The 26,178-nt window shown below is 41.0% G+C and overlaps 1 protein-coding gene across 6 annotated transcripts in view; it reads right to left on the bottom strand.

The window, feature by feature from the left end:
• Positions 1 to 516: 516 nt before the first annotated feature.
• PIBF1 (progesterone immunomodulatory binding factor 1) overlaps positions 517 to 26,178 on the bottom strand; it is a 171,834-nt gene continuing 146,172 nt past the window's right edge. For all 6 annotated transcript variants that reach the window (XM_073346575.1, XM_073346595.2, XM_073346585.1 and 3 more), the window contains 2 exons: positions 7,349 to 7,528; positions 517 to 852 (listed from right to left, as the gene is read on the bottom strand). In XM_073346575.1, the coding sequence (XP_073202676.1) occupies positions 796 to 852; positions 7,349 to 7,528 (237 nt within the window). In that variant the 3' untranslated portion in view covers positions 517 to 795. The remainder of the gene's footprint in view (positions 853 to 7,348; positions 7,529 to 26,178) is intronic.

The following is a 26,178-nucleotide window of genomic DNA, read 5'->3' as shown; positions in this document are numbered from 1 at the left end:
TGTCTGGCTTCAGCTTCCAGCCATTGTTTCTTGTCAGACCTTTCTCCACAAGATTAAAGAGCCCTTTAGTACCCAGTATTTTCTCATTCTGTCAATCTTCATGCTATCTGCAAATTTTATCAGTAGTGATTTTATATTTACTTCCAGTTCATGGATAAAAATGTGGAATAGCATGAGGCCTACTACTTGATCCCTCCAGAACCACACTAGAAACACCTCCCTCTCATCATTTGAGGATTCCCCATTGATGATTGGTTTTTGAGATTTGTCAGCCGGATATTTTTACTGAAATTTTCTGTGAAACACAGGGCATGAGCAGAGCCTAGCTTAACAGCCCCACGTAATCAGGGCTAATAAGAAACTTAAAAATTCTTGCCATCTGATGCTGTTTTCTGATGTTTCTTAAGTATGTAAGCTTCTAGAAGCCAGAACAGTTACAAGAATGTGGCATGAAACACAGTATCCAAGAAAAACTATATGAAAAAGCTGAAATTCATATTAATGAGCACTCTGAATAAGATGTCCTTTATTAGCCAAAATTATAAACACACACAGAGTATGTTTGTATTTAATATTTTGAATTAGAACATATTGATGGTAAAATCATCACATCAAGTACTGCACACATTTTTTCATTAGATGTTGAATGGTAATGTTACAATGTATAAACATAGGTATAAAACAAGCCAGTTGTTTATTTGTGTGGTACTAACAACATGATTATGAATACAATTTCTTTCTTCACAGAATAAACTGCCAAACTGATTATTTATATTGAAAATCCCTGGAAAAATGTCATGGTGCTTTTTTCTGCTTCAGTTTCCTGTACCAATCAGGTGCCTCTCTATTTGTCTGTGAAACAAAGAATGTTTTGGTTATGAGACAATTGAAAGGCAGGAGAAATATGCAATCCACACAACACTGCACTCCTCTCTCTGTCATTCATAGCTCTGCTTAAACTAAAATCAATTAAAATGTGAAAGGTTTACATTACACAAAAATACACTAAAGTTCTGTGTGTCTAAGACAATAAAATAAACCAAATATCACATTATTAACCAAATGATGATTCAAAATGTTTACCAACATTAAAATGATTCATGAAATGCTTAATTAAAGGACTATCATTGTAAATTATGTTATGTGTATTTCTGTTAAAAAAGGGGGTGGGAACCTAGGACAAAGAGGTGTGCTACAATATGCCAACGTTTTAAGCATAATACAAAAAACTACATGTAAGAACACTGGTTCTCCAATTTAGTCATAGCACAGACCATAACTTAATTGTGGGACACTGCCTCTGGATCACCTTTTCTTACATTCACAGTCTTGAGGGCTACTTATCACACATTCATAACTGCATAAAATTCCTATAGCAATTACAGCAACCTTTTACATGGAAAAGCAATAGTAAGTAAGTGGGGGAAAGAAGGGGATGAGTCATCTTCAGACTCAATGGAATTGGCAGGGAATTCACCCCTAAAAATTCTAGGAGAGCCACCAGTAGTACAGACCTTTCACAGTATGGAAATGTCCCGCTCACTGCCTCTCAATTCCCCAGGCTCCATGGCAATACATTTTGAACAAGTGATAAGTGTAATTATTACTGTTAAAATCCTCTACTGAAATGGCCTCAAAAAGATATAAACGCATGTGTTCTGTTTCTTAAGTAGTGCATTTGTTATTTCAGACTTTCAAAAGAATTTTGTGTCATTAGTGAACATTCCATCCAAAGAAATGGTGAATAAGTTTGAAAAGGCATTATTTTCATTCTACCCATGACATTATTTGACTATTAAGTCTGGCTCACAAATTTAATCAAACACAAATTGTTCAACAGCAAACACACACCAAACTTGAGAGGGGAAAAAAAGCCCAATTATCACAGCTGGCACTTGATTTAGGAAATCTCTCCAAAAATATATTTCCTAAATTTGTCCCATACTTGTCAGAAAAATCAGAGGGTACTTAGTAGTTCGAGCAGTGGACTGTGAAGTAAAACTCCTGAGTTATCTTCCCAGCTTCCTCAAGGAAATGGAGCAACTTTTGTACAAAACACTTAACTTCTGTGCCTAAGGATTGTTGTTAGGCTTTGTGTATGTGAAGTGCTTTCAGTACCTTGGGTGAAAGGCACTACATAAATACAAGTTTTTATTATTTACTATGACATCTACCTGTGGTGGGATGTTGTATCATTCTTCCATTTGTTCTGTTAGTAACGGCAAATGAAACTTGAAGCTACAATTCATTTTCCTTTGCTTTCCTTCTCTGGAGCTACTTCATTTTTGACTCTTACTATCAAAATGAGATTGTAAATCTTTGTAAAAGCCACCAAAAGATGTAAGTTAAAGTATACTGCTGTCACTTTTGTGGTTGGGAGTCTAGCATCACATGTATGGATGTCAGGCCTATCTGAAAGAATTAACCAGAACTGGCCATCTTCAACAGGGATGCCTGAATCCCTCCTGGAGATACAACCAAGAGCCTGCCTAAGTCTGTCTCTGAAGCAGAAGTTGCGTTGAGCAACTCTGAGTACTGTAAAAAGAAAAGGAGTATTTGGGCACCTTAGAGACTATGCTCAAATAAATTGGTTAGTCTCTAAGGTGCCACAAGTACTCCTTTTATTTTTCCGAATAGAAACTAACAAGGCTGCTACTCTGAAACCTGAGTACTGTGACTCACTGTCTGCTGCCCTACTCAAGACAGACCCAGCACCCTTCTAGGCCCACATCACTGGCCACCTTAAAATGTTCTATAATCCATTTACAAACTAAATTCTTTTGAAGTGTGCTCACAATGCAACACCCTTGGAGGGGAGTGGTACTGCGCTCTCTCTTACTGGACGAGGTATCAATTTCACCTTAAGTGGCAAGTACAAAGTGCACTAACATACTGGAAACATCTGCACAAAAAACAAAATACACCACCGTAGCAAGTCACCTCACAGGTCTCAAAATAGCAGCGTAGGCGTTGCCGCTCATGCTGGCGCCTGGGCTCTGAGACTTATCCCCCTCACCAGGTCTCGGAGCCCAAGCTCCAGCCTGAGTGGGAGCATCTACCCTGCTATTGCAAGACCCACAGCATGAGCCTGAGTCAGGTGACCCAGGCTCTGAGACTTGTTGATGTGGGGTTCTTTTCTGCAGCATTGACACCAGTGGTGGATTAGCCACTAGGCCAATGAGGCCCTGGCCAACTGGGGTGCCCCCACACTCCGACTGGCAGGAGTGCCAGGCGGAGTGGGGCAAGCCCCGGTGCCCCACCCTGCTCTCTGGGAGGAGCACCGGGGGGTAGGGGTGTACTGGAGGCAGAAGGGGTAGGGAGTGGCCCCCACTTGTTCTGGCCCAGGACCCCACAAAACCCTAATCTGCCTCTGATTGACACATCCCTGCTGAAGCTATTGACTCCAATCAGCCATGAACCAAAGCCTCCAGAAACTCCTCTGCAAGCAAACATATAAGAAAATTGGAAACTCATGCTTATAACACGGTCAGCCACCCTTCTCCTCCTCAGTTCTTGTTTTTGAGGGAGTGTAGTGGGGTGGTCACCCTGCTCTGGCCCTGAAAGGGGTAAATCAGCCCTGGGGAGCCAATAGTAAAAGCAGCCCTGGAGAGGGAAGGGCTAGCTGCCTGGGAGCAAGATACCTGAAGAAGAGCAGTGCTGGGGAAGGGCACAGGAAGCTGGGGAGCTCCAGTCTGGTAAACCCCCAGGCTGCAGGCCTTGGTAAAGGCCCAAGAAGGTACTGGGGCTGTAGAGGGGAAGCCTGAGGATAGGCAAAGGCAGCAGGTCCTAACCTCCTTGCCAATGATGAGTGGCCTTTACAGACTGCAGTCTGTCCCAGTGAGCGGGGGCTAGATGATCACTGGCAGCGGCCACTGAGGCAAGGTGGGTTTAGAGGGATGGGGGTTCCCCAGGGAGGGGAGACCCAGAGTGTGGGGATACTGCTAGGGCAGAACCACAGGGTAAAGGGCACCGGGGTCTGGGAGGGACACGGATGCCAGCGGCAGGCAAGACACCAGCCTGCAGAGGGCGCTCCAAAGGCTGGAAAGAGCTAATTCCCAAGATGACCAGCAGGAGGTGCCGCACCAGTGAGTCGTCACGTCGCTACAGGGAGGTATTCGACTTTATACAAACACATCCATACACACTATATGATTTTATATTCACATGCAAGCACCCTTTATTTTATATATTTTATACACACACACACACACACGTATATTAAAAGGACAATGAGGCTTCAAAGATAAGAACTCAAAAGTTAGGAAATGCCAGAATTAAGGCTGCTTTTGCAACCCCAATTCAGTCCCTTGAGACTTAATGACACTATCATTAATTACATGATGACTTTCCAAAGAACCCCTGCCTCATTCAGTGCACAGAATGGACCTGCTCTGGCAAATAATCAAGACTGTGTAATGAAGGGGGGCTGTTGTCTGTAGCACCCCTGTCTCTTCTCTTAAGAAGCTGGAAGGTGCTAGTGACTGAGGCAGGGCATTGCATGTAGAAAAAGAATGGTCTCATGGTTAAGGCAACTGAATGCTGCTTTGGAGAGCTGGAATCTATCCCTGCCTCTGCCACAGAGTTCCTGTATGATTCTGGGCAGGTCACGTAAGCCAACCTTTTCACAGGTGGTGACTAACTGTTTGTTCCTCATTCTATGAGTGCCCAACTTGAGACCCTGGGGTCAGTTTAGCAGAAATGCTGAGCACTCAGAACTGCAAGTGAAGTCAATGGGGAACTGTGCTTTGAACATATAAAGTGTGATACAATGCTAAATATTCTGAAAAATCAGATTGGGCAACCAATATTACTGTAAACTTTTGACATTATCTCTGTCCTTTAGCATCCCTATTTCAGAGATGAAAATAATACCAACCCTGCACCTCATAGGGGTGTTGTGAAGATAATTGCTATTTGTATAGCACTCAGTGATGAGTGCTATGAGACACCCATAAGGTAATTAATAATTCTGTGTTCAGAACAGGGATTAAATAGTGTGCAGTAAATAAGACTGAACATTGATTAATAAGGGTAACCCAAAATATTGCTTATTAAATGAGCAGAATCCACCCTGAGCACCGAATGAGCCAGGGGTCCTATGGAAATAATTACCCAGTATTTAATTAAAGACTGTATCCTAATGCATATACACCTAGATGTCAAATTAAGGTTGCACAGACAACGTTAATTCTGGCTTTCCCTGATTTTTTTAGTGTATATTTTCCTTGCATTTTAAAAAAGTGAACTGAAAAAACAGAAATTCCATAATGTGGATTCATATGACACCAATATCATTCATCAGCAGGGTTGGAACCTTTAAACTGTCTGCCATTTGAGCTAACAGAGTAACTGATAGCAATAGTAGGTTGTTATCCTATGTGGACCAGCATTGGTGGGGGGGGGATGAGACACACACTTTCTCAGTAGGTTACACAGATATTTGCAGACAGCAGAGGAATGAGAACTCAGGAATTTGGGGTTCCATTCCAGGTTCTAGAGAGGAGTGTATTCCATTGGTCTTGGACACTTCTGCCAGCTACACCCAAGCTTGATCCCTTCTTCCCCATCACAGCCAACCTGTCCCTGTCTTATTCCTGTGTTCCTTATTCTTGGCTCCTTGTCTCAGTCCCATTCCCCTTCCCTATGCAGTCCTTGTCTTCACTCCTCAGTCTTCTCATCCTAGTCTCCCCCTCCAAGTCTGTCTCCCATCCCCACTCCCAGTCTCCTTGCCCTGGCTTCTCCACCAATCTCCATCTTGCCTTCATCCCCCCACTCCATCTCAACTCCTTGCCTCCAATCTCCTCCATAATTGGCTCCTTGTCTCAGTCTCTTTGCTCATCTAGTCCCAGTTCTCTTTCTGCACCCCAGCTCCTTGTCAGATCTGTCTCTCCTTTCCCCCATTCTCATCCCCCCGCCATTGGTTCCTGGTCCAGGTCCGTTGTCCTGTCACTTCCAGTCGCTCCCTATCTCCTCGTCTGATCCCAGCGTTCCACTCCCAACTGGCTCTTAGTTCCATCCAACCCCAGGTTTTCCTTATCAGTTCCCAGTCCCAATCCTAGTTCCAATCTCCTTGCACAATTAGTCCCAGCTTCCCCAACATCTCACTGGTTTCCAGTCCTGCTCCCCCAATTCTCCCAGTCAGCGTCTCCCTCCCTCCCAGCCTCCAGTTCCAGTCTCACCAGGCTTCTTGTCCCAATCTAATCCTTTCCCTCCCCTCACAGTCTGGGCCTTGTTCCCCTCTGCATTCATGTCAAGTGTCTTCCTCATCCACATTGCCTGTGAAGCAGCACGGAAGGGACTAAGAGCACAGGAGAGAGAAGACTCTCTCCTTTACAGTCTAGAACCAAGAGCAGCTGGAAGTTGAAAATTCAGGGATAACCAGCTTTGACTCGTAAGCCCCAAGCTCAGTTTAGGGGAGCATGCTCAGCACACACGGAATCTTCAGAGATTTTAGCTACAAAACTAAGAAATCTCTATTGAGCTTGTGCAAACAAATTTTTTGGCCAAGTCTTGTATCTTGGCCACATTTGGGTGCATTTTCACAGGGACAGCAAAAGGTACAACCCTGATACAAAGCCCACGTCTCCCCCTTGCCAAATTTTAAGTCCCTGCTCTAAAGTTTGGGGGCGCTATAGCTTCTCAAAGAAAAGGTTGCCAGAAATTTTTAAAATGACAAAATATTTTCCCTAGCCTCACTCTCAGAAACTTCTGAACCGTTTAGCATGAAACTTTCCAAAAAATTTAGCCTGAAGCAGACCCCCAGCACAGAATATTTCAGCCCCTAAAGGTATAAATTTTAAGTTATAAAGCTATCAAAAATAAAGGCGTATAACAGGAAGTGTCGGGCCACCTCAGTATTAAGCAGTGCGACCAGCCTGTGTATGTGTAACTATTATGTAAATATAAATTCCAATATATATATTTTCTTACATCCATTGGGATGTTAATATATTGGATATGTTACAATTCTGTTTTGTTATCCATTTTTAATACAACTTTACACTAATTGAAATTTTTTGGGAGATTTGTTTCCTGTGTACTTTAAGATCTAGAAGATTCTAGAGGGCTGGAATCTGTGATAGTGTGTGACAGTAGAGGGATATAGCTTCCTGTAGCCTACCACTACCACAGAGAGAAACTTTCAGCAGGCATGCTGTACTGTTTTGAACTAACACCACAAGATGAATGCAAATCCTGTGAAATCATCTCTTCAAAGAAGCAGACTTCTAGGAGTAATTTTTTTTTATACACCCCCCGCCACGCGGACAGTTTTTTTGGTTTTTTGAAATGTGAGCAATAGTCCTCTAAACAAAATGCCTAGGTCACTTATTTCAATTACAGTACTTACAAATAATGTTGGTTTGGGTATAAATACATTTTCTTCCTCGTGTTCTGCTGGCAGCTTTACAGAAGGGTTTGATTTGTGTTTTGCAGTTAAGCTTCTTACGTCACTATGAGACTGAGGTAAATTTTCCCCATAGCGTTTACCATGCAGACTGATAAGAATCTGTTTCATTACTGCCAGTTCCTGTAAAAACATAAAATAAAATTAAAATAAATAACAATGCTAATTTTCAATAAAACTAAAAATAGTAAAACCTATTAAAATGATTATCTGTTAATAATGCATTTCTATTCACCAAATCAAAATATCTAAATAGATATATAGGCAGATCAATAACCCTATAATAAGCCTGATTATTTACTTGCATTTATTAGTCTGAGTACTAGTTAGAAACTACTTTACTAAAGGGAGTAATAAAATAAAAAGGCACAGAAGAGTTATACAAATAAAACCTCATAATATCTAAATGCTGTAACAGAAAAAGGATTTAAAGTGTATTAAGGATCGCGCTATCCATTTAAGTGGCCATTTATTTTAAACAATTATTTTAAAGATAGCTTACAGAATCCAATTTGAGTGGCTATGATAAATAGTACTCTGAGGGTTAGGGTTTGGGTATGTGTCTTATAAATGCAGATATAAAAAAACAAATATATGTCTTTACCCCTAGAAAAATCAATCAACTGATAAGAGAGGCCTAGGAGAGACTACAGCAAAAAGGAGGAAAAGGATCATGATCTGAACTATGGAATGAAAAAGCAACTACTGAAAAGGAAAGAAAGGGATCTGGTGGCCAGAAGGGTTCTCACTGACTTGGAAATTTAATAATTTGCTAAACAAACAATTCAATAGATTTTAACCTCCCCCCCATAGATTGGTTCAAGATCATTAGTAAAGTGATAAAAGCAAAACCATAACTCCTCTCTGACTTTAATCTGCCATGATCTTCTAATGTCACTGCATCTCCCTGCTGCTGTCATTATTTTCTTCATTTTTAATGGATGCAATTATTACAAAATATGTTACATAATTTCCCCCCACCCCTCACACTGGTGCTTCCAGCTCTACCTTGTAACGATTTGTGAATTACTGACAAAACAACCAAGTGAATGCAATCTTCATTCAAAGAGCAGTTCAAAACCATAAGGCTCTTCAGAATTTAATATGCAGCTCCTTGTACAGGCACCGACTCCGGGGATGGAGCTACAGGTGCCAACTTTCCAGTGTGCCGGGGGGTGCTGACTGCTCAACCCCTGGATCTGCCCCCCCTCCACCCCTTCCTGCCCCCTCCTCTGAGCCAGCCGTGCCCTTGCTCCTCCCCCTTCTCTCCCCAGAGCCTCCTGCATGCCACAAAACCGCTGATCGGCGGGGCTGCCGGTGGGTGGGAGATGTTGGGAGTGGGGTGGGGGAGCTGATATGGGGTGGAGGGGCTGCTGACGTATTATTGTGGCTCTTTGGCAATGTACACTGGTAAATTCTGGCTCCTTCTCAGGCTCAGGTTGGCCACCCCTGCCATAAGGTTTTGACTGTTTTCAATAATAATTCAGCACAAATTCATGTAATCTTATCTCTTCAACCAAAACAACAGTATAAATTAATGTTTATAGTTTAATGCCAAACACAACAAATGGAGAATATAGTTATTGTATATTACATATTACCTATTTCTTAATATTAACCAGAAAATTACAGTGATTCATATTCTATTTTCATAACAGTATTCAAAATTAGCATAATGTAAAAACAGCCACTTAAAAGTCTTGTCATCTAACTTCTGATACATAGTTGCTTTTAATAGTTCCACAACAGTACATACGATATAAATATTCTTGAAAAAATTAAAAATAGGCATGCTTTGTTGTAGAGAATTTAGTTAATATACTGACACCACAATAATTCAGTTATATGACTGGAACCCCAACACTAAATACACCCAACAACTTCATCCAGTGTATAAATTGTTCTTGGGTCTCAGTCATTTAATATTTGCATAATTCAGCCGTGTGTGGTGGCATGTTAAAACAGCTCAACTGCAGAGCAGCTGTTTAAAAGGACTGCATAGTTGATGCCAACATATTACTGAAAGTTGTAAACTCTGCAAAGATGCTGCCAAAGTGATACATAGACAGAATTTCTTGATGAAAATAACTCAGACAAGTATATTACAAATACATGCTCCATGACTGGTGATTAAGTCACATATAAGCAATGTTTTGACATCAGTAAGTGGTGCTATATCTTTTGGGAGCTAAATCTTGCATCAGACTATATGTACCCAAAAAAGTTATAATTATGAGTTTGAAACTGCGCTCAAAAAACAAGGCAAAGACCAAGAATTCTTATACTGATTTGATAAAGAGGTTAGTTTCAGATACATAAACCAGGCCCAATTCTGCAGTTACAGAACCAAATTCTCTAGTCTTGCCTCCTTTACACCACCTGAGTGACACAAAGGAACCAGAAGAGACTGGAGATGAGAATTTTCCCCACAATGTATATATTAACCTAAAACAGTGTCTATGTTTGTTATGGGGCATTGATAAGGTTGCATTTGCATTTAAAGCAGGACTAAAATCCCTGTTTTAAACTTTAATGATTAATTTTAGTCTGAAAATTCCTAATTCAGCATAATGTGCAAAGCTCCTCTCTGTTACACCATAGTTATTCCACAGTAACCCTGTTAACTTCAGTGGAATTACTAGTTTATTTATGGCCCAAATACATTTCAGATTTACTAACTTTTGATGAGGATACATTTGAAAATGTCCTGTTTCTGAAATGTGGCAGTTCCCCTCTCTCTTTTTTTGGATTTCTCTAGCTAACAGTTCCAGCAAATGCCACAGTCCACATTATGCTAATTTTGAATACTGTTATGAAAATAGAATATGAATCACTGTAATTTTCTGGTTAATATTAAGAAATAGGTAATATGTAATATACAATAACTATTAAATGAATAACATTAAATTCACAGGTGGCGTGTGATATCAGAAAGTGTTGTTTCCCACATTAGGAATGACTGATACAAGTTATGTAAAGATTAGACAATTGAATTGCTCAGATTTATCACTTATTTCTATTATTTGATGCTGGTAGCCTGCTTCCAAGACCTCTGCTCAGCACATAGATCCTAGGAAGCCAGGAAAGTGAGACAGCAGGGGCAGCAGGGGGTGAGAGACAGGGATCTTCAGGTCAATAATGGTGGAACAGAGCAGGAATGTGTGGGACATGAAAAGCAGGGCCTTGGGGAGAAAGAAGGGGGCATTAGCAGGAACATGAATTAGACTGGGAGGGAAAAGGCGTTGCTGGGTGAAGGAAGGGTTGTGGGTAATGTAGGTCGGGGAGTAAATTGTTCCTGGGGTGGGGAGTCCAATGCCTCTGTGAGAAGGCATCAGTGCTCAAATTGCTCCCTCACTGTAGCTGCCTCAGCTCCCCACTACACTGAGGAAGCAGTGCAGTGTAAAACCCCAAAAGCGCTGATTCCTATGTGGAGATGCTTGGCTCCTCCAGCATTACAGCACTGGCTCTTGGACACAGTGAGAAGACAATGCTGGGTAAGTTGAGCAGCTCTCTCTTGAGGCACTGATGCCTGAAGGGCTCCACCCAACATTTCTGCACCTGTACACTGTGGGGCCTAGATGGCAATTCCACGGGGAGAACTTCAAGTGTTTATGACTCAAAGCAGATTCAACAGTGTGCCCTTGTTGCCAAGAAGGCTAATGGCATATTGGACTGCATTAGTAGGAGCACTGCCAGCAGATCGAGGGAAGTGATTATTCCCCTCTATTCAGTACTGGTGAGGCCACATCTGGAGTACTGCATCCAGTTTTGGGCCCCTCACTACAGAAAGGATGTGGACAAACCAGAGAGAGTCCAGCAGAGGGCAACAGAAATGATTAGGGGGCTGGGGCACATGACTTATGAGGAGAGGATGAGGGAACTAGGCTTATTTAGTCTGCCGAAGTGAAGAGTGAGGGGGGATTTGATAGCAACCTTCAATTACTTGAAGGGGGGTCCAAAGAGGATGGAGCTAGACTGTTCTCAGTGGTGGCAGATGACAGAATAAGGAGCAATGGTCTCAAGTTGCAGTGCGGGAGGTTTAGGTTGGATATTAGGAAACAATATTTCACTAGAAGGGTGGTGAAGCACTGGAATGCGTTATCTAGGGAGGTGGTGGAGTCTCTGTCCTTGGAGGCTTTTAAGGCCTGGCTGGACAAAGTCCTGGCTGGGATGATTTAGTTGAGGTTGGTCCTGCTTTGAGCAGGGGGTTGGACTAGATGATCTCCTAAGGTCTCTTTCAACCCTAATCTGATTCAGTGAACTCCTCCCCACCTCGCGTTGCCTGCACAGCTCCAATCCCACCACCCAAGAACCCCGCATACAACCCTCTCCTCACCCAATCCTCTCACATCCACAACCATCCCCCTTACCAACCCCAGCTCCACTCTGCCTCTGGCTCCCCACACATCCCTCCCTGTTAATCCCTCCATTGTCTCCCCCACTGCACCAGGCAGCAGCACTGAGGGAGGAGGAGGAGGAGGTATATGGTGGGAGGGCACATAGGGAAGCAGAACTGTATTAGGGTTGTAGGCGGTAGAGACAAGCGGGGTCTGTCCTAGGGAAGTACTGAAAGGGAGAAGAAGTGAATGGAATTTTAAGAGCTGAATGTGGTAGGGAAACAAAGGGAGTTAAATGTTGCAAGAAGCATATAAGGAATGAATGAATATCTGCTTATTTCCTTGCATTTCATGCTTTACATTGGTGGACTATGCATATGCAGTCTAGCAGCCTTAGTTCAAAAATAACCAAGGTATTTTTGTGTGGAATCAAAGATACAGATTTTTTTAAAAAAATAATTAAGTGTCTAGCTAGATTAGGAAAAAGTGTATTTTTCTTTTATATCATTAGGCTACTGGCATTATGCATGCCTACAATTCAAATAATTCCTAGTTTCTGAACATTTTATTTTAGAATTTAATTAGGGCCTGATGCTGCAGCTGCTGTGTGTAGGTGAGTAACTCCCATTAACTTCAACAGGTATTCTGTGTATGTAGTGACTAAAATATCAGGTTCTAAAACAATCATGAGTTGGCAAAAGTGAAAAAGGGTCCATGATTTTTAAAAGGTAAAATAAAATGGTATTTGCATACTCAAATTTCAGTAGCATTTGAAATTATAGTAATGGTAAATTGTGTTCTTGACAAGTGAAAATAAGATGCAACATATTTAATTCTTAAACACAAAATGTTTATTATGGATAACTGACACAGTACAGTAAAGTATGGAGAATGGATATGTATAGTCCAGACAATTGATTATAGAGGATAAAATCTGATTCCCCCCTAACTATATAAACCATCTTCAATTATGGTGGGTCATTTATAGATGTCTGAGTGCAATTATGGCAGAGAAAAGAACAGATGCAAAAATGAAACGGTGGCATTACATTTTAAAAATGTAAAATATGACTTCATTTAATAAATTTGTTTATTTGTATTTATGGACACAAAAAAAGGACGACTATCAATGCACTCTGTGTCCTTGACATAACTTGCACATACACATATCAAATATGCTTCTTACATTTTCCAAATTGAGTAGCTATAGACATTCAAGGTTAGTAGGATATTAAAATCTGATATTCATATGAATGAAACAAAATTAAAAAGAATTTCCAGATGTGGAAATATGATTAGGGTGGTAAAAAGGAATGTTGCCCTAGCAAATAAATAACTGCTAAAAAGTGTGAAAATTTGTTCACATTAAACATAATGGACAATTTTCAATGTGACACTTGAACAGGTTTTCAACAGACCCGAGACAGCTACAATTACCTTTGTTCTTACAGCTGTGTCATGTACCTATAACCTAAACATCAAAGGTTCCGAATGGGACAACACCACCATTTATTTTTTTGGGATAAGAAATAATGGGACTAAAACCCCCTGCTCCTGAACTCTAAGGGCACCTCTTCCACTCTAAACTGCTGAAAGTTGTAGAAGGAAGTCCCCTTTTTGTCTTAATAGTATCTTATGAAAAAGGTCCCTGAAAAGGGACAGTGAAGAGGGTAGGAAGTAACTAGAATGAAATAGAATACCCCTTGCTGACAATTTCCAGGACCTACTGTTCCAATGTGATCTGAGTCCAGACTTCTTGAATGTAAAAGAGGAAGTTTCCAAAGGGGGAAGGATGAATGCGTAAGGGAAGGGATCCTCAAGCAGTTCAGTCATCTGATGGAAGACACAGACTGTGTTTAAGTGGAGGAAGAGGTGAATGGTCATTATTGCTTCTTTCTCAGTGGCTCCGAAGTCCTCTGAGTGTTGTAGTAATATTGAAAAGAAGGATGCTGCCTGAAGGAGCTTTGAGATCTTACTTGCTTCCTCCTTGGGGCTGGGATGTAGAGGCCCAGGAAACCAAAGGGCAGTCTACAGGTTTACTGGGTACCACAGACTCATATTTAACAGTTGGTATCAAAATGCCAAAGGGACCTTTGTGAGACCTTTGGCTCTCCTTCAACTGCTGAGCCCAAGACCTGTTAGGCACCTGCTGACACACATCTTGACTTGGTAGGCAGCAGAGAATGACATATGCCTTGGCTTATCTCTGAAACAGTGCCCCTTCCTATCTCTATCAGAGGTTAAAGTTGCCAAAATGGGGACAGATGACTTAGAGCCTGGGGTGAAATCTGAGCTCACAGGGTGTTCATGAAAAGGGACTGACCAAAGGCTTGAGATCTAGGTACATCCTTCCTTTTGGAATCTGGGGAAGCATGAACAGAGTGCTCCATGAGGAACAATTTTAGATGGACCCCTCTAGCTTTTTGAGTCCACGGATGGAAGGAGCAACACGTGGAACAAAACTAAGGAGTATTCCCTCTTCTAAACAAAGGAGGCAAGTGGAATGCCCACTGCTAAGCGGTACTGAAGCTTCACATGAAGAGCAGAATTTGAACCTCAGATTTCATTTCTGCCATACTGCTAAGGCCTCTCTATGAGGGGAGGAGAGGTAGCTAGCCTTTTAACTAAGTATCTGACTAAAGTTGTAGGGTTTTTTGGTCAGTCAACTGGCAAAAAGACTAAACACAAACTATTCACAAAATTAATTAACAATACTAATAACTCACACTAAGCACAGTGTGCAGAGAAGCAGGTGGACACCATTTCACTGCTGCAGACAGTAAGACTCAACTAAGTGATAGTTGAGCCCATTCTGCCCTTTATTTCCTTCAGGCATGCGCAGAATGCCACAGCATATACCCTGACTACTTCTGCTGTATTCTAGCTTAGTTCCTAATCATTATATCTATTTTTAATTGTCAGAAGAAAAAGAAAGGAAAGTTTCAAATTTTTGAGGTAAATTTTACAATTTATAAAAGATGTGTGAAATCTGGTATATGAATATTCTAATACTTTGATGTAAACAAAACACACAGAAATAAATAATATACTTATAACAAAAATAAAAGACTTATTTGGAACCAATACCTTTTAGCTCAGAGCCACTGTATAAGTGTTAGTTAAATCTAATTTAATGAAAATATGCTTTCATTACAGAAAATATTGACTCAGTTTTACTAATGTGTCAAAATAGTCATAATAATCACAATCAGTTACTGATTATGAGGTCTTATCTTTTCAATTGAGTAACTCCCCCCTTTAATTTGATTCATCCAATTTTTGGTATTTCATAAATATTTACATTCTGTTTACAGTTGAGGATATTCAAATAGTATCATTCAGTGAAGAAAAGTAAAAAAGTCTATACATCTGGAAAACTAACAATATGACTAAACAATTAATAGCCAACACTGGAAAAAAATGAATATAATTAAATATTTAAATATTTGGAAGACCTTTCTGCCAACAATTTCTTGCTTAAATTCCTCTCCTTTTTTTTTTTTTTTAATTTAACCTGTCCCTAAAAAGTACATTACTTAAAATGTGCATGCCAGTTGGCTCTTGTAATCCATATCAGTGAGTTGAACTTTGCCTGTATTTTGTGAAAAAAATATTTTAATGATACAGAAAAATAATTCATATTGTATTTATATGAAGTGACATTATTATAAACCTTGCTGCCCTTTTTAGGTTCTTAAAAACAGTAATTGCTAGGTAGCAAGCAATATTCAGCATGTAATTATTTGGCATATAACACAGCAAATGGAAAGATAATTCTTGAAGAATTTGTATGAAAACTGCTATTCAGAAATGTACAACATCAAGAAATGAATGAATGTATCCCTCTGTTAAATCCTTTATCTGCCCAAATTCAATAGCATTTTGTATTCAAGTTTAATTAAAGCCTGACATCACTAAATAGATAACAAAATGACAAATACTGCTGCTTAAGAGCATATTTTCCCCTGTAAAGTATGAACTGGAAACTTCTCTACAATCATTTAGCAATGTAAATGTCACTTGTTTCTCTAAGTCTGAAGATGAGAATAGCTCCAGGGCTTATTTGTAATGCAGAAATGTCCCTGTATTCTACTGAGGAAAACATGCAGAACATTAATAGGAACCAGAATCTCAAAACATAAATGTAGCATAACAAATACGATAATTACCCTGTGGCTTAACATTTAAAAAGAGCACCAAGCACTGTACATCAGGTGTTTTTTTTTTTTTTTTTAAGATTAAACAAGTTACTGCACATAGATGAGGAGGAATTCACTTTGGAAACACAAATAATTTTGAAATTATTACGTATAATCTTTTAAATTAAAAAAAAGAAAAGAATTTTTTTTTTAAAAAAAGGAAAGGAGCAGGGCTGTACATAATTTATTTGAGGCACCTGTTCCCAATCCTTTCCTCCCAGCCCTCTTCAGATACCTCGTCAGCTCCCTCTCCCCTCCCCATCAAGAAGTTTCCCTTTCCTGAGATTCACTGTTCTCTTGCCCCTGTTCACGTGCCTTCTCCTTCTGGCTCCAGTGCTTTTATGAGCCCTCCTGTCACAACTTCTCTCCATGTCCTCTTTTTCAGATGGAAGCTGCTGCCAGTGGCACATTAGCCACTGTGCCAACGGGGCTCATGCCTAGGGGCCCCAGCCAATTGGGACCCCCACACCTCGACCCACTCAGCCCAGCACTCCTGCCAGGGAGCGGGGTCAGGGCACGGGGGCTTGCCCTGCTTTTCCCACCCGCATGGTGCTCCTGCTGGAGAACGGGGGAAGCCCCCATGCCCCAACCCCATTTCCCTGGCAGGAGCGTGGGGCGAGGGGAGGGGGACTGCAACGGAAAGGGTGGGGAAGGGTCCCCACTTGCTCTGGCCCAGGGCCCCACAAAACCCTAATCTGCCTCTGACTGCTGCTACTCAGTGGCTCCATAGCATCCTTCTAATGCAGTGGCTCTCTGACCTAAGCTGCCACCAGCCACTTTCCCTCAGCACAATTCAGTTACAGTTCAAACCAGAGCAGGCCGCACTTTAAATGTGTGACTAGTGTGTGATGGGGGGGGGGGGGAGATTTGTGCAAGTGGCCCATTTCTCCACCCATTCTGTTGCATTAATGTCAAAGATGAGAGGGAATGAGATAGTGGGGGCTCAGGGGATCCAACAACAAGAGGCACAGCAGAGGAAAAAGGGATATATTGAGACAAAAGGAGGACATGTAGAGATGAGGGTAATAGGTCAATGGGATTGAATTATGGGGGCACAGACACTTGGTGAGACCCCAAATTTCAAAGGGACAAAGAAGGGTAAAAGCCCCTAGCACCTTCTTCCATCCAGTGAAGAGAAACCTTATGGCCCAGGATACAAGGGAAGCATCATGAGGAGGAAACAGGGTTGCTGCTCTCCCCTAGGATGCTGGCATAGGATATAGAAGGCTAACAAGCCTCTGAAACTTAAGTCAACTGCAGGCAGAGGAACACATTGAGAAAAGTGGTTACTTGGGAGGGTGGCTCTCTGGGCTCCACAGGTGCATAAGCTCCATAAACATAGAAACTTCTGGATGCAGTTTAGAGTTTGTGTTTATTAATAACTGAAATTGCCTACATTAACTGAAATCTACATTCAATCCTCTGACAACCTCAAAACTACCATTTTATTAGTAGAAGTTTCCTGGAAAAATCTAAGAGCCATGAACAAACTATAAATAGTTTAACAGATCTTATGGGCTGCTGCCCTGCCCACCCGCAATCACATGGACCTCCTTCCTGAGGCAGCTACACTAATCTCTTAGCAATTAAAAGTAATATTAAACATTTGTGTATTTTTAACTAGAATATAGGAAGTGTTTTGTCCATTGTGGAAGAGTTACACTGCCTACTTTTGAATGCACTGTTGTTGTAGCTGTGTTTGTCCCAAGATAGTGCCTACTTTTGTTCTTCATTTCATCTTCCTCTTCCATTGGTTCTGTTCTTTTCTCCATTCACACCCTGTTTCCTACACAGTGTCACCATAGCTCTTGGTCCTCTCCTGGGTACATGTTGCCCAGCTGCCTGGCCCTGTGCTTCTCTGGTCAAAACACAGCTACCAATTTTTTCTAACTCTGCCATCAGTTCTGTCCCCCAAGGAAGCTCCCTTTTCTCCTCTTCCAGCTAAGTACTAATGGCTTCTGGAAAAGGCAGCTTGGATAATGACTCCTCTTTATTTCCAGCTGCTTCTACAAGAGCCCATATGTCTGTATAAGTGGCTGCAGGGAATGAGGAGCCAGCACCATATGACCTGCCAGCTTTCTGGGTCCATTAGAAAGTGCCCCAAGGACCACAGTTTGAGAACAGCTTTTCTAAAGTAGTGTGTGCATGTGTAGCAGTTCAATTATGAGAAATATATACAAAGTGTCCTTTCAAGAGTTCAGTTAAAAATAAATGTTTGATTTCCACGCTGTAAAAGACCTCACAAGTCTTTGAAAAATGATTTTGCAGAGACTTTGTGTGGCCTCCTTTCATATCAAGGGCAGATTTTTAAAAACTGAATCTGGCCTAAATTCTCATGACAAAACAGAACAAAAGTCTAATTAGTTTGTCAAAATCATGTAGGCAAGTGGATTAATTATATTACTTCCACGTTAAAAAGAACCCAGTAGTAAAACAAGTTAATAAACAGTGGAAACAAAGTGTCTAACAAATATTCATTTTATCATTATTTTAAGTAAAGTAGAAAAATTGACAATATTTTCTTCCCAAAGTCTTAAACTGGAGAAAAACATAACTAAAGGAGGGAGAATGGTTGTGACTGAGAACAGGAGGAGGGTTCAAGAGCTCCTCGTTCAACTCTCACCTCTACCACAGACTTCCATGGCAGGGATGTGGGCAGTCAGGCCTAGCGGATGGAGCTGGAGCTGAGGGACAGAGCCAGAGTTGGAAGCCAGAAACCACAGCAGAGGATCAGAGCTGAAGTCAGAGCCAGGAACCAAAGCAAGGCAAAGGAGTAGGGTCTGTGGTAGAAGCTGGTTGGGCTGGAGATCCTCCTAGTTGTACAGACCGCTTCTTGATGTCCCCTTCAGGCTTACGTAGGGCACCCGGACCAATTGGAGCCATGGGAGCACTGTCAATCAGGCGCTCTGTGAGCAGCACATCCTGTAGTGCTCGGCCCCACCAGGCTCAAAGCCATTAACTGATGCTCTGTCAGAGCTGCCGGATGGCAGCATGGATGCGGCAGTTGGTCAGTGACCAGCAGACCCCAGGTTATAGCCCTGCAGATCCTCACATCATTCCCCCCTCAGGGATGACACTGAGGTGTCACTAGATCGGGCTCGTCTAGCTGGCTCTTGTGGAAAGCCTCCACCAGTTCAGGGGCATGTACATGACTAGCAGGTTTTCCAGACTGCTTCTCAGGGCCATAACCTTCACCATCCACAAGGTACCATAACTTTCCTCACCTCAGCTTAGCGTACAGGGTGGCATGGATTAAGTATTCCTCAATACCTTGGACCTGAAGAGGTGGAGGCAGTGACTGCATCTGGTCAGGGAACAAGTTTTTCGTTAACCTTTTCAAGAGTGAGACATGGAAAATGAGGTGTATTCTGAGAGACTTAGGCAAGTGAAGCTTAAAAGTGATGAGGTTAATTTGTTGGCAAATTTAGCATGGCTCAAGATACTAATGGTCCAGTTTGTGAGATGGCCTGCCTCTGTGGAGGTTCTTGGTAGATCGCCATTCCTTCTGATCCGCTGTTAAGACCAGACCCTCTCATCTCTGGAGGTCTGTGTGTTATTTATAGGCCTCCTTAGTGTCTTCGAGGTGATGCTTTTGCTCTTCCTGGATGTGGTGGATCTGCCAAATCATATTGGTAAGTCCAGGATCTTGGGAAGCTGTTGGCAGTGCACAATGGAAACAGGGATGAAAGCTGCAGCTGGTGAAGAAGGGGTTTTGGCCAGTGGAAGCATGATTGGCATTGTTATATGCAAATTCAGTGTAGGGAAGGTGGATGGATCAATTTTTCTTTGTAATATTTGATAAAACATCGTAAGTACCTCTCTAGAACCTGGTTCAATCCTTTCTGTCTGGCCATCTATCTGGGGATGGTTTGCTGATGAAACAAACATCTGGCTCTTTAGCTGCCAGGGGACCTCATGCCAGAACATGGGATGAACTGGGGGCCTCAATCTTATGTGATGTGGTCTGGGAAGCTGGGAGGTAGAAGACATGCACAAATAGCAGCTGTGTCGTTGTCTCGGTTGAGCACAAGGAATAAAATGCACCATACTGGTTAGCTGGTCCTCTACAGTGAGCATAATATTATGGCCAACAACTGCCTCCCTGCCTCAAACCCAAGCGCTTCTGCAATTTTCAGGAAAAAAAAAAGTAGCTTGATTTAAAAAAAAACCAAAAACAAAAAAACCCCTTACACTTGTCTCTGCACATCTTTCACTGTGATTAACTTGGCTGTGTCCAGGGAGTGTTCATGGTCTGAAGCATCCCTCTCACGATATACTGAAGTTCAGAAAAGTAAAAATTTTATGTCCTTGAAATTCCACAAGGAGTTTTTTCCTGTGCTCCTTCACTTAGCGATCTGAGTCAATGACCCTGGTGCAGTTTGGAAACTCCATTCCCTCAAAGCCAGCAATTACTTCAGGAATATCCTTTATGCCCAACCAGTTTACGGTAAACAACATGCCTGACTGCCTCAGACACTTCCACCACCCATTTACCCACAGTCAACTTTCCAGCATGAAACTGGTTGGCAACTTATAGCAGTCCGGGATAGCCAGCTTTAAGATGGTTATAGCAACCCATTTCTGAACCGACTTGGCCACCTTAGGTGTGTCTTTATGCTGGAGGGTTGGGGCAAGCTGCTCACAAAGCTCCTGAAACGTAGCTTTCTTCATGTGAAAGTTCTGGACCCACTTCTGGTCATCGCAGGTCTGCCTAACAATGTGATCTCACCAGTCTATGCTTGTAGTCCTGCTCCAGAAGCACCAGGCTATGGAGGGGGCATAAGGGGCTAGTCTAAGTGTCATGAGCAGCATCAGCCAGTTCAAGTCTGCTGTGTCCGTGTCCTCCTCTTCTTCCCGCTTCCTTCTGCTCCATCACAAGCTCTGTCGGGTGTCTTTGGTGGGTCAGAAAACACTGCTGAAATGTCCACCAGTGTCTCACAGCTCTGCCCTTTTCCTGACACAGGAGTGAAAGAACAAGCGAAAAGTTCTTCAAATGTTGCCTCCTCCATATTGCTGTCTCTGGTTGCTAGGAGTGCACAGACCTAAATGGCTTCTCTCAACAGAATGTGTTGGCAGGCTGTTCAAACTTCCTATAATGTGCAGGGTGAACAGTCAGGCTTTCCCACACTGCACCATGGTCAAATGGCTACAGCAGCCACATCTCAGAAGGGAGCAAGGGAGTGTGGGATATGGTTGGTTTGACTCAGATCTCCGTGCTGCAGTGTGGTTGCCATAGCCCCAGGTTCAGGCCTGGGTTAGGAAATTCTTAACCTAAGGTTGACTATCAGTTTAGACATTCAAGCCCTAGGTTCTCTAACCCAGGGTCTGCTGACTTGAGTCCCACTAATCCTGGTTTACACTGCAGTGTAGACATACCCTAAGGCCTGACCCCTGAAACTTACCATCCATAGAACTCACACTGACTTCAGTGAGATTTCCATGTGTGCTTGGTTTGCAGGATAAGGTCCTAAGCAGGTAGGAGTGAAAGCCTAGAAACCTTAACCTCTTCCCTGAACTGTAGCATGGCTTACATGGAAAACATAGATAACATAAGGTAAATCCTACCAAGAAATATTAGTATAATATTGGTAATTAATCCAAATAAAAAGCAGGACTGACAGTGATAATGTTTCATTACAGAACTAACCATTCAAAACCATAATACTTAATTTAACAAGTATTTATAGACTGAATACCTGATGGCTGTGTTAAAAAAATCCTTCGTTCTGTAAAAAATATAAATTAATATGCTGCAAGATTAAACCATTTTTAATAGTCATTTGCTGTTTTTGTAGGTGTAATTTGTATTCTTAATATATGTTACACCATTTATGGTTCTATGTACATGCCTTTTGTTAGTGTTAAGATGGCAAGCAGCCTTGCCTTGGAAACAGAACGTCACTATAAACTAGTGGAGATCAGCCAAATAGAGCCATCCTGTATAAAGATTTCAGTAAATCAAATAATAAAGTGCTGTTTGGTGGAATTCAGAACACAATATAACTAGTGGAGGAGACCTGCCTTAAAAGTACAAAAAATGGTTGCTTTAGGAGTAGAAACAAGGTGATGAAAGGTAGAGGCAAAAAACTTAAAGAAAACAAATGAATATAATCAAGATATTTTGTAGCTGTTATGCATACAATGCTTTTTGCCTTAATAGTGTGTTTCTTGGTTTTTCTGCCTTCCCTTTTTTATTTGAACAGTACCTGCATTTTTGAACCTTTTCCCTTTCCCCCAAATATGAACCCTATTTCTGTCTCTTTTTTCAGTGAATAAACTTTATCCTTTATAGAGGGCCCAGGTAAAAGATTCTGTTGTAAAAACATTACCAATAATTTTATCTGTTTTTTAAAAGTGACTTGCAAGGGAATTTGACAAAACAACATCAATTTTGGAAATATTTGCTGATTTTCCTTAATACCCATGATGAGAAGGGCATTCAGCACACAATCAGATTCAAACTTGCCTAAGCCATGTTGTTATTGTTTAGGTTCCATGCTATTCAGCCCTTCTTGCATTGCTGGCTGTCACTCTGAGTGATGTCTCAGTATACTCTATAGTGGTGAAATTATATTAACCAGCAAACTACTTCAGATTAGACACAGCCTATGTGGATCAACAGTGGGTTTTTTTTTTAAATTTTATTTTTATTAACCAATGTTGCATAGTTTTGGCAACACACTTATTTCACACCTCATGGTGGAAACATTACTAGACTCCTTGCAAAACTCCACAAATTGAAACTCTTCTCTCACTTACCTGACACACTAGGGAGGAGGGTGGGCTTCAGAGCCCAAGCTCCATCCTGAGCCACAATTTCAGCTATTTTTAGAGTGCTAGGGCAAACTCCGCTATCCCAAGTCTGTCAATCTGGGCTGGGAGGCTCACTTCCGCAGGCTGTGTAGACATAATCCTAGAGGCTGGCTCTAGTCAACTGCAGGATACAATGGCTGATTTGGCTTTACTAGAATGCTGCATGATGGGGCATGCCTAAGTGTGTGCTGGCAGTATGAGTGGGGCTGGAAGTTCTGAGGAGTGCAAAAGGAAGAAATTAATTTTAAATTAATAATCTGCTGACTACCTTTCAAACTGGCAATTCAGAGCATTTAGTACACATTTCTAAAACTTACTTCATTAGACTCTATTTCAGGCCAGTCTTCAGATAGTCCATTTATAAAGTTTGTTTTTTAGTATTACCAGTATTGGTGGACTTAAACTACAAAGTTTGGAAAATAACTTTTCCCAATTTCAGGGTTTTGGCTTGGTCCCTTTAAGGATAGAGGACAATCCATAATATTCAGTTTCAGAAGCCATTTTTTCAAAAAGTAGGGTGAGTTTGTATTTGGGCCAGATCTTTAATTAACAATTGTCGGATTACAGAATGAAATTGTCTCTGAAATTGACATTATGCAGGTTATAACAAACAACCCCAACCTACGCACAAAGTTAGACGCTAAAGAATTATTATGTGGAACATTCTAAAATCTAATTCAGACATAAGAATGCACAATTACGATTCTCATTGGCAGGAAAAGAAGCAAATGTTTCAAATAATCCCTGTTTCATATAGTTTAGTAGAAGATTGACAAAATTGTTTTACTCAGTTGTTATAAGTTATCTCAAACTGCAATAATCAATTCTTAAAAGCATCCATACAAATCCATGAAAGCAATTTTCTCCCCTTGTTAAACTATGCCATACATTTATCCTAGATAATGGGACTTTTCTGTGATTGTTCTTTTAAGTTACTGTGACTACAGTTTGGTAATAACTAAATCTCTATGGTTTTATAGTTTAATTTATAACTACAGAATTATCACGGACAAAACTTTTCCAGGAAATGAAACAGAAATAAAAAAGAATGCTAACTATAGTTTGGAACTTTACATCTGTCTCACATAGAATTTCATAGTCATATCAGAGTGGTGACATCAAGTTACTTAAATAATTAGAATTAACTTGTTTAAAGCAAACTGTTTAAAAAAAAACTATTGCTCTGCAATAGGAAGGGAGGGTAGGGCAGAAGATTACCTTGCTAGAGAAACTAATATTTCAACATTTGCTCAATGGTTCATGAAATATGAACAGTAAAAACAGCATTTTAGAAAATAAATTTTACCTTTCATATTTATGATATAAACATGACAGACACCTGTCTCAAATCTAACTTGATATATCTTGGTTCACATTTTGTTTCTTAGGGAATGGAGTATTTTGTGTGCACAGTAATGAATTTTCAAAGGTCTGTAGCTCTGTATTTCAGATTAGAATTGAGACAATACATATGCATTTACCATCAAAGCATGCGTACCTGAAAGTTATATTCAAAAAAAGAATTCCTTGCTAGATTCAAGAAAATGTAAATATAAGCTCCACTACTAAACATCTAGTTCAGTTATGGTCCAGGTCAGCTGTAATCCAAAAACTAGCCATCTTATTTTTCTATTTTTTTTTATTAAGACTGCACTTAACAAACAAAATTAGATGAAATAATGCAATATTGATTTTGTCTACTGAAACAATCTTATTTTTATAATAGTTATAACTTAAATTTAGGTGGAAGGGAAGAGTGAGTTAGGTTTGATATAAGTTTATCATTTTAAGGTTGTGGTTGATTATTTTTACTTCTTGATGAAATTAAGCTAAACATAAATATCAGGCATTTGCCCCAAGTCTAATCATAATTGTGAAATCTGAATTTGGGTTGGCAAAATTCAGAAGCAACAGGCAGAGTGAATACATGTCTGACACATCTACACAGCATCCCACAAGATCAAAGAGAAGGCACATTTCTGCCAGGGTAGTATTGGAAAGCACAGACAGTTGTTTTCTGTTGAATTACAATCTCAAGGCTCTGTATTCCTTTTGAAAGGATTCCAGACTTAAAATCAATTCAGAGTTAAATCAAGAAATCCATTCTGAAAATAAATTATCTCAGAGGACTACATAAGCTGGTCAGTACAGAAAGATTTTTAACCTTTTCAAATTAGAATTAAAGAACAACAAGTTTGATACCGTTTTATCAGAAATTTTAATTCTGAAGTGAAAGAACAATTTCTTACCTTACAGTAACTGTGGCTCATTGAGATGTGTTGTTCACACACAGATTCCACTTTAGGTGTGTACATGAACCATGCATGAGAGATTGAAAGCTTTTGAATAGCAATGTCTGCTGGGTCTATGTCTGTGCCTTGGGAGACCTCGTGACCACCATAGTTGTCACATGAGGGGCAGTTGTAGAAATCTGGTGACTTAGAATCCGACATTACAAGAGATATACAGGAGATATACCAATATGGGAGGTGAGAGTCGTGTGTGAAGACTTAACTGTCTATTTAAAAACTCTTCTTTTTTTTTTGGTTAAATATACTAATAAGCAGAGAACTAAGGAGAGTTCTAAAACAAACTATGTAAAAAGAAAAGATTTAATTAAGCAAATTGCATTCCAGGATTTTCAGTGTGCTGTAGCAGTGTCCACATGGAATGTTACTTTGTGGCAATCTGGTGAGCTGTAGATTTACAGAGTAATTTACCATGGAGACGAGCCCTACCACTCATTTCTTCACCCTTGCCTTCCCATTATGCACACACAGCTAAAAAAACAGAAAACACCCTTGGAATGAAGAGGAAATTTCAATGACTGATGCTATCTCATTATTCATAACTCTGGAAGGTGTCAAATTTCATGGTGATATGCACAGTTTAAGAATCTAAAAACAGGAGAAAAGAGAGTTACCTTTTCCATAACTGGTGTTCTTCGAGATGTGTTGCTCATGTCTATTCCACAATAGGTATGTGTGCTCGCCACGTGCACCGGAAGTTTTTCCCCTAGCAGTACCGGTAGGGGGTTGCACCCCAGCGACCCTTGGAGTGGTACCTCCATGGTGTGGTATAAGGAGAGCTGCGCGCTCCCCCCACCCTCAGTTCCTTCTTGTCAGACAACTCCAAGAGGGAGTTGAGGGGAAGGAGGGCAAGATGTGGAATAGACATGAGCAACACATCTTGAAGAACACCAGTTACGGAAAAGTTAACTGTTTTTTCTTCTTCAAGTGATTGCTCATGTGTATTCCACAACAGGTGATTACAAGCAATATCTGTTGGAGGTGGGTAGGAGTTCACAAATTCTCAGGATGGAGTACAGCCCTGCTGAACCCGTCGTCATCCCTGGTTTGGGAGACGATCGCATAGTGCGAGATGAACGTGTGAACCAAAGACCACGTGGCAGCCTTACAAATGT

This window comes from Lepidochelys kempii, chromosome 1, assembly GCF_965140285.1.
Source record: "Lepidochelys kempii isolate rLepKem1 chromosome 1, rLepKem1.hap1, whole genome shotgun sequence".
NCBI lineage: Eukaryota > Metazoa > Chordata > Testudines > Cheloniidae > Lepidochelys > Lepidochelys kempii.
The sequence above is the reverse complement of the archived record's forward strand: the minus strand, read 5'-3'. Positions and strand labels throughout refer to the sequence as shown.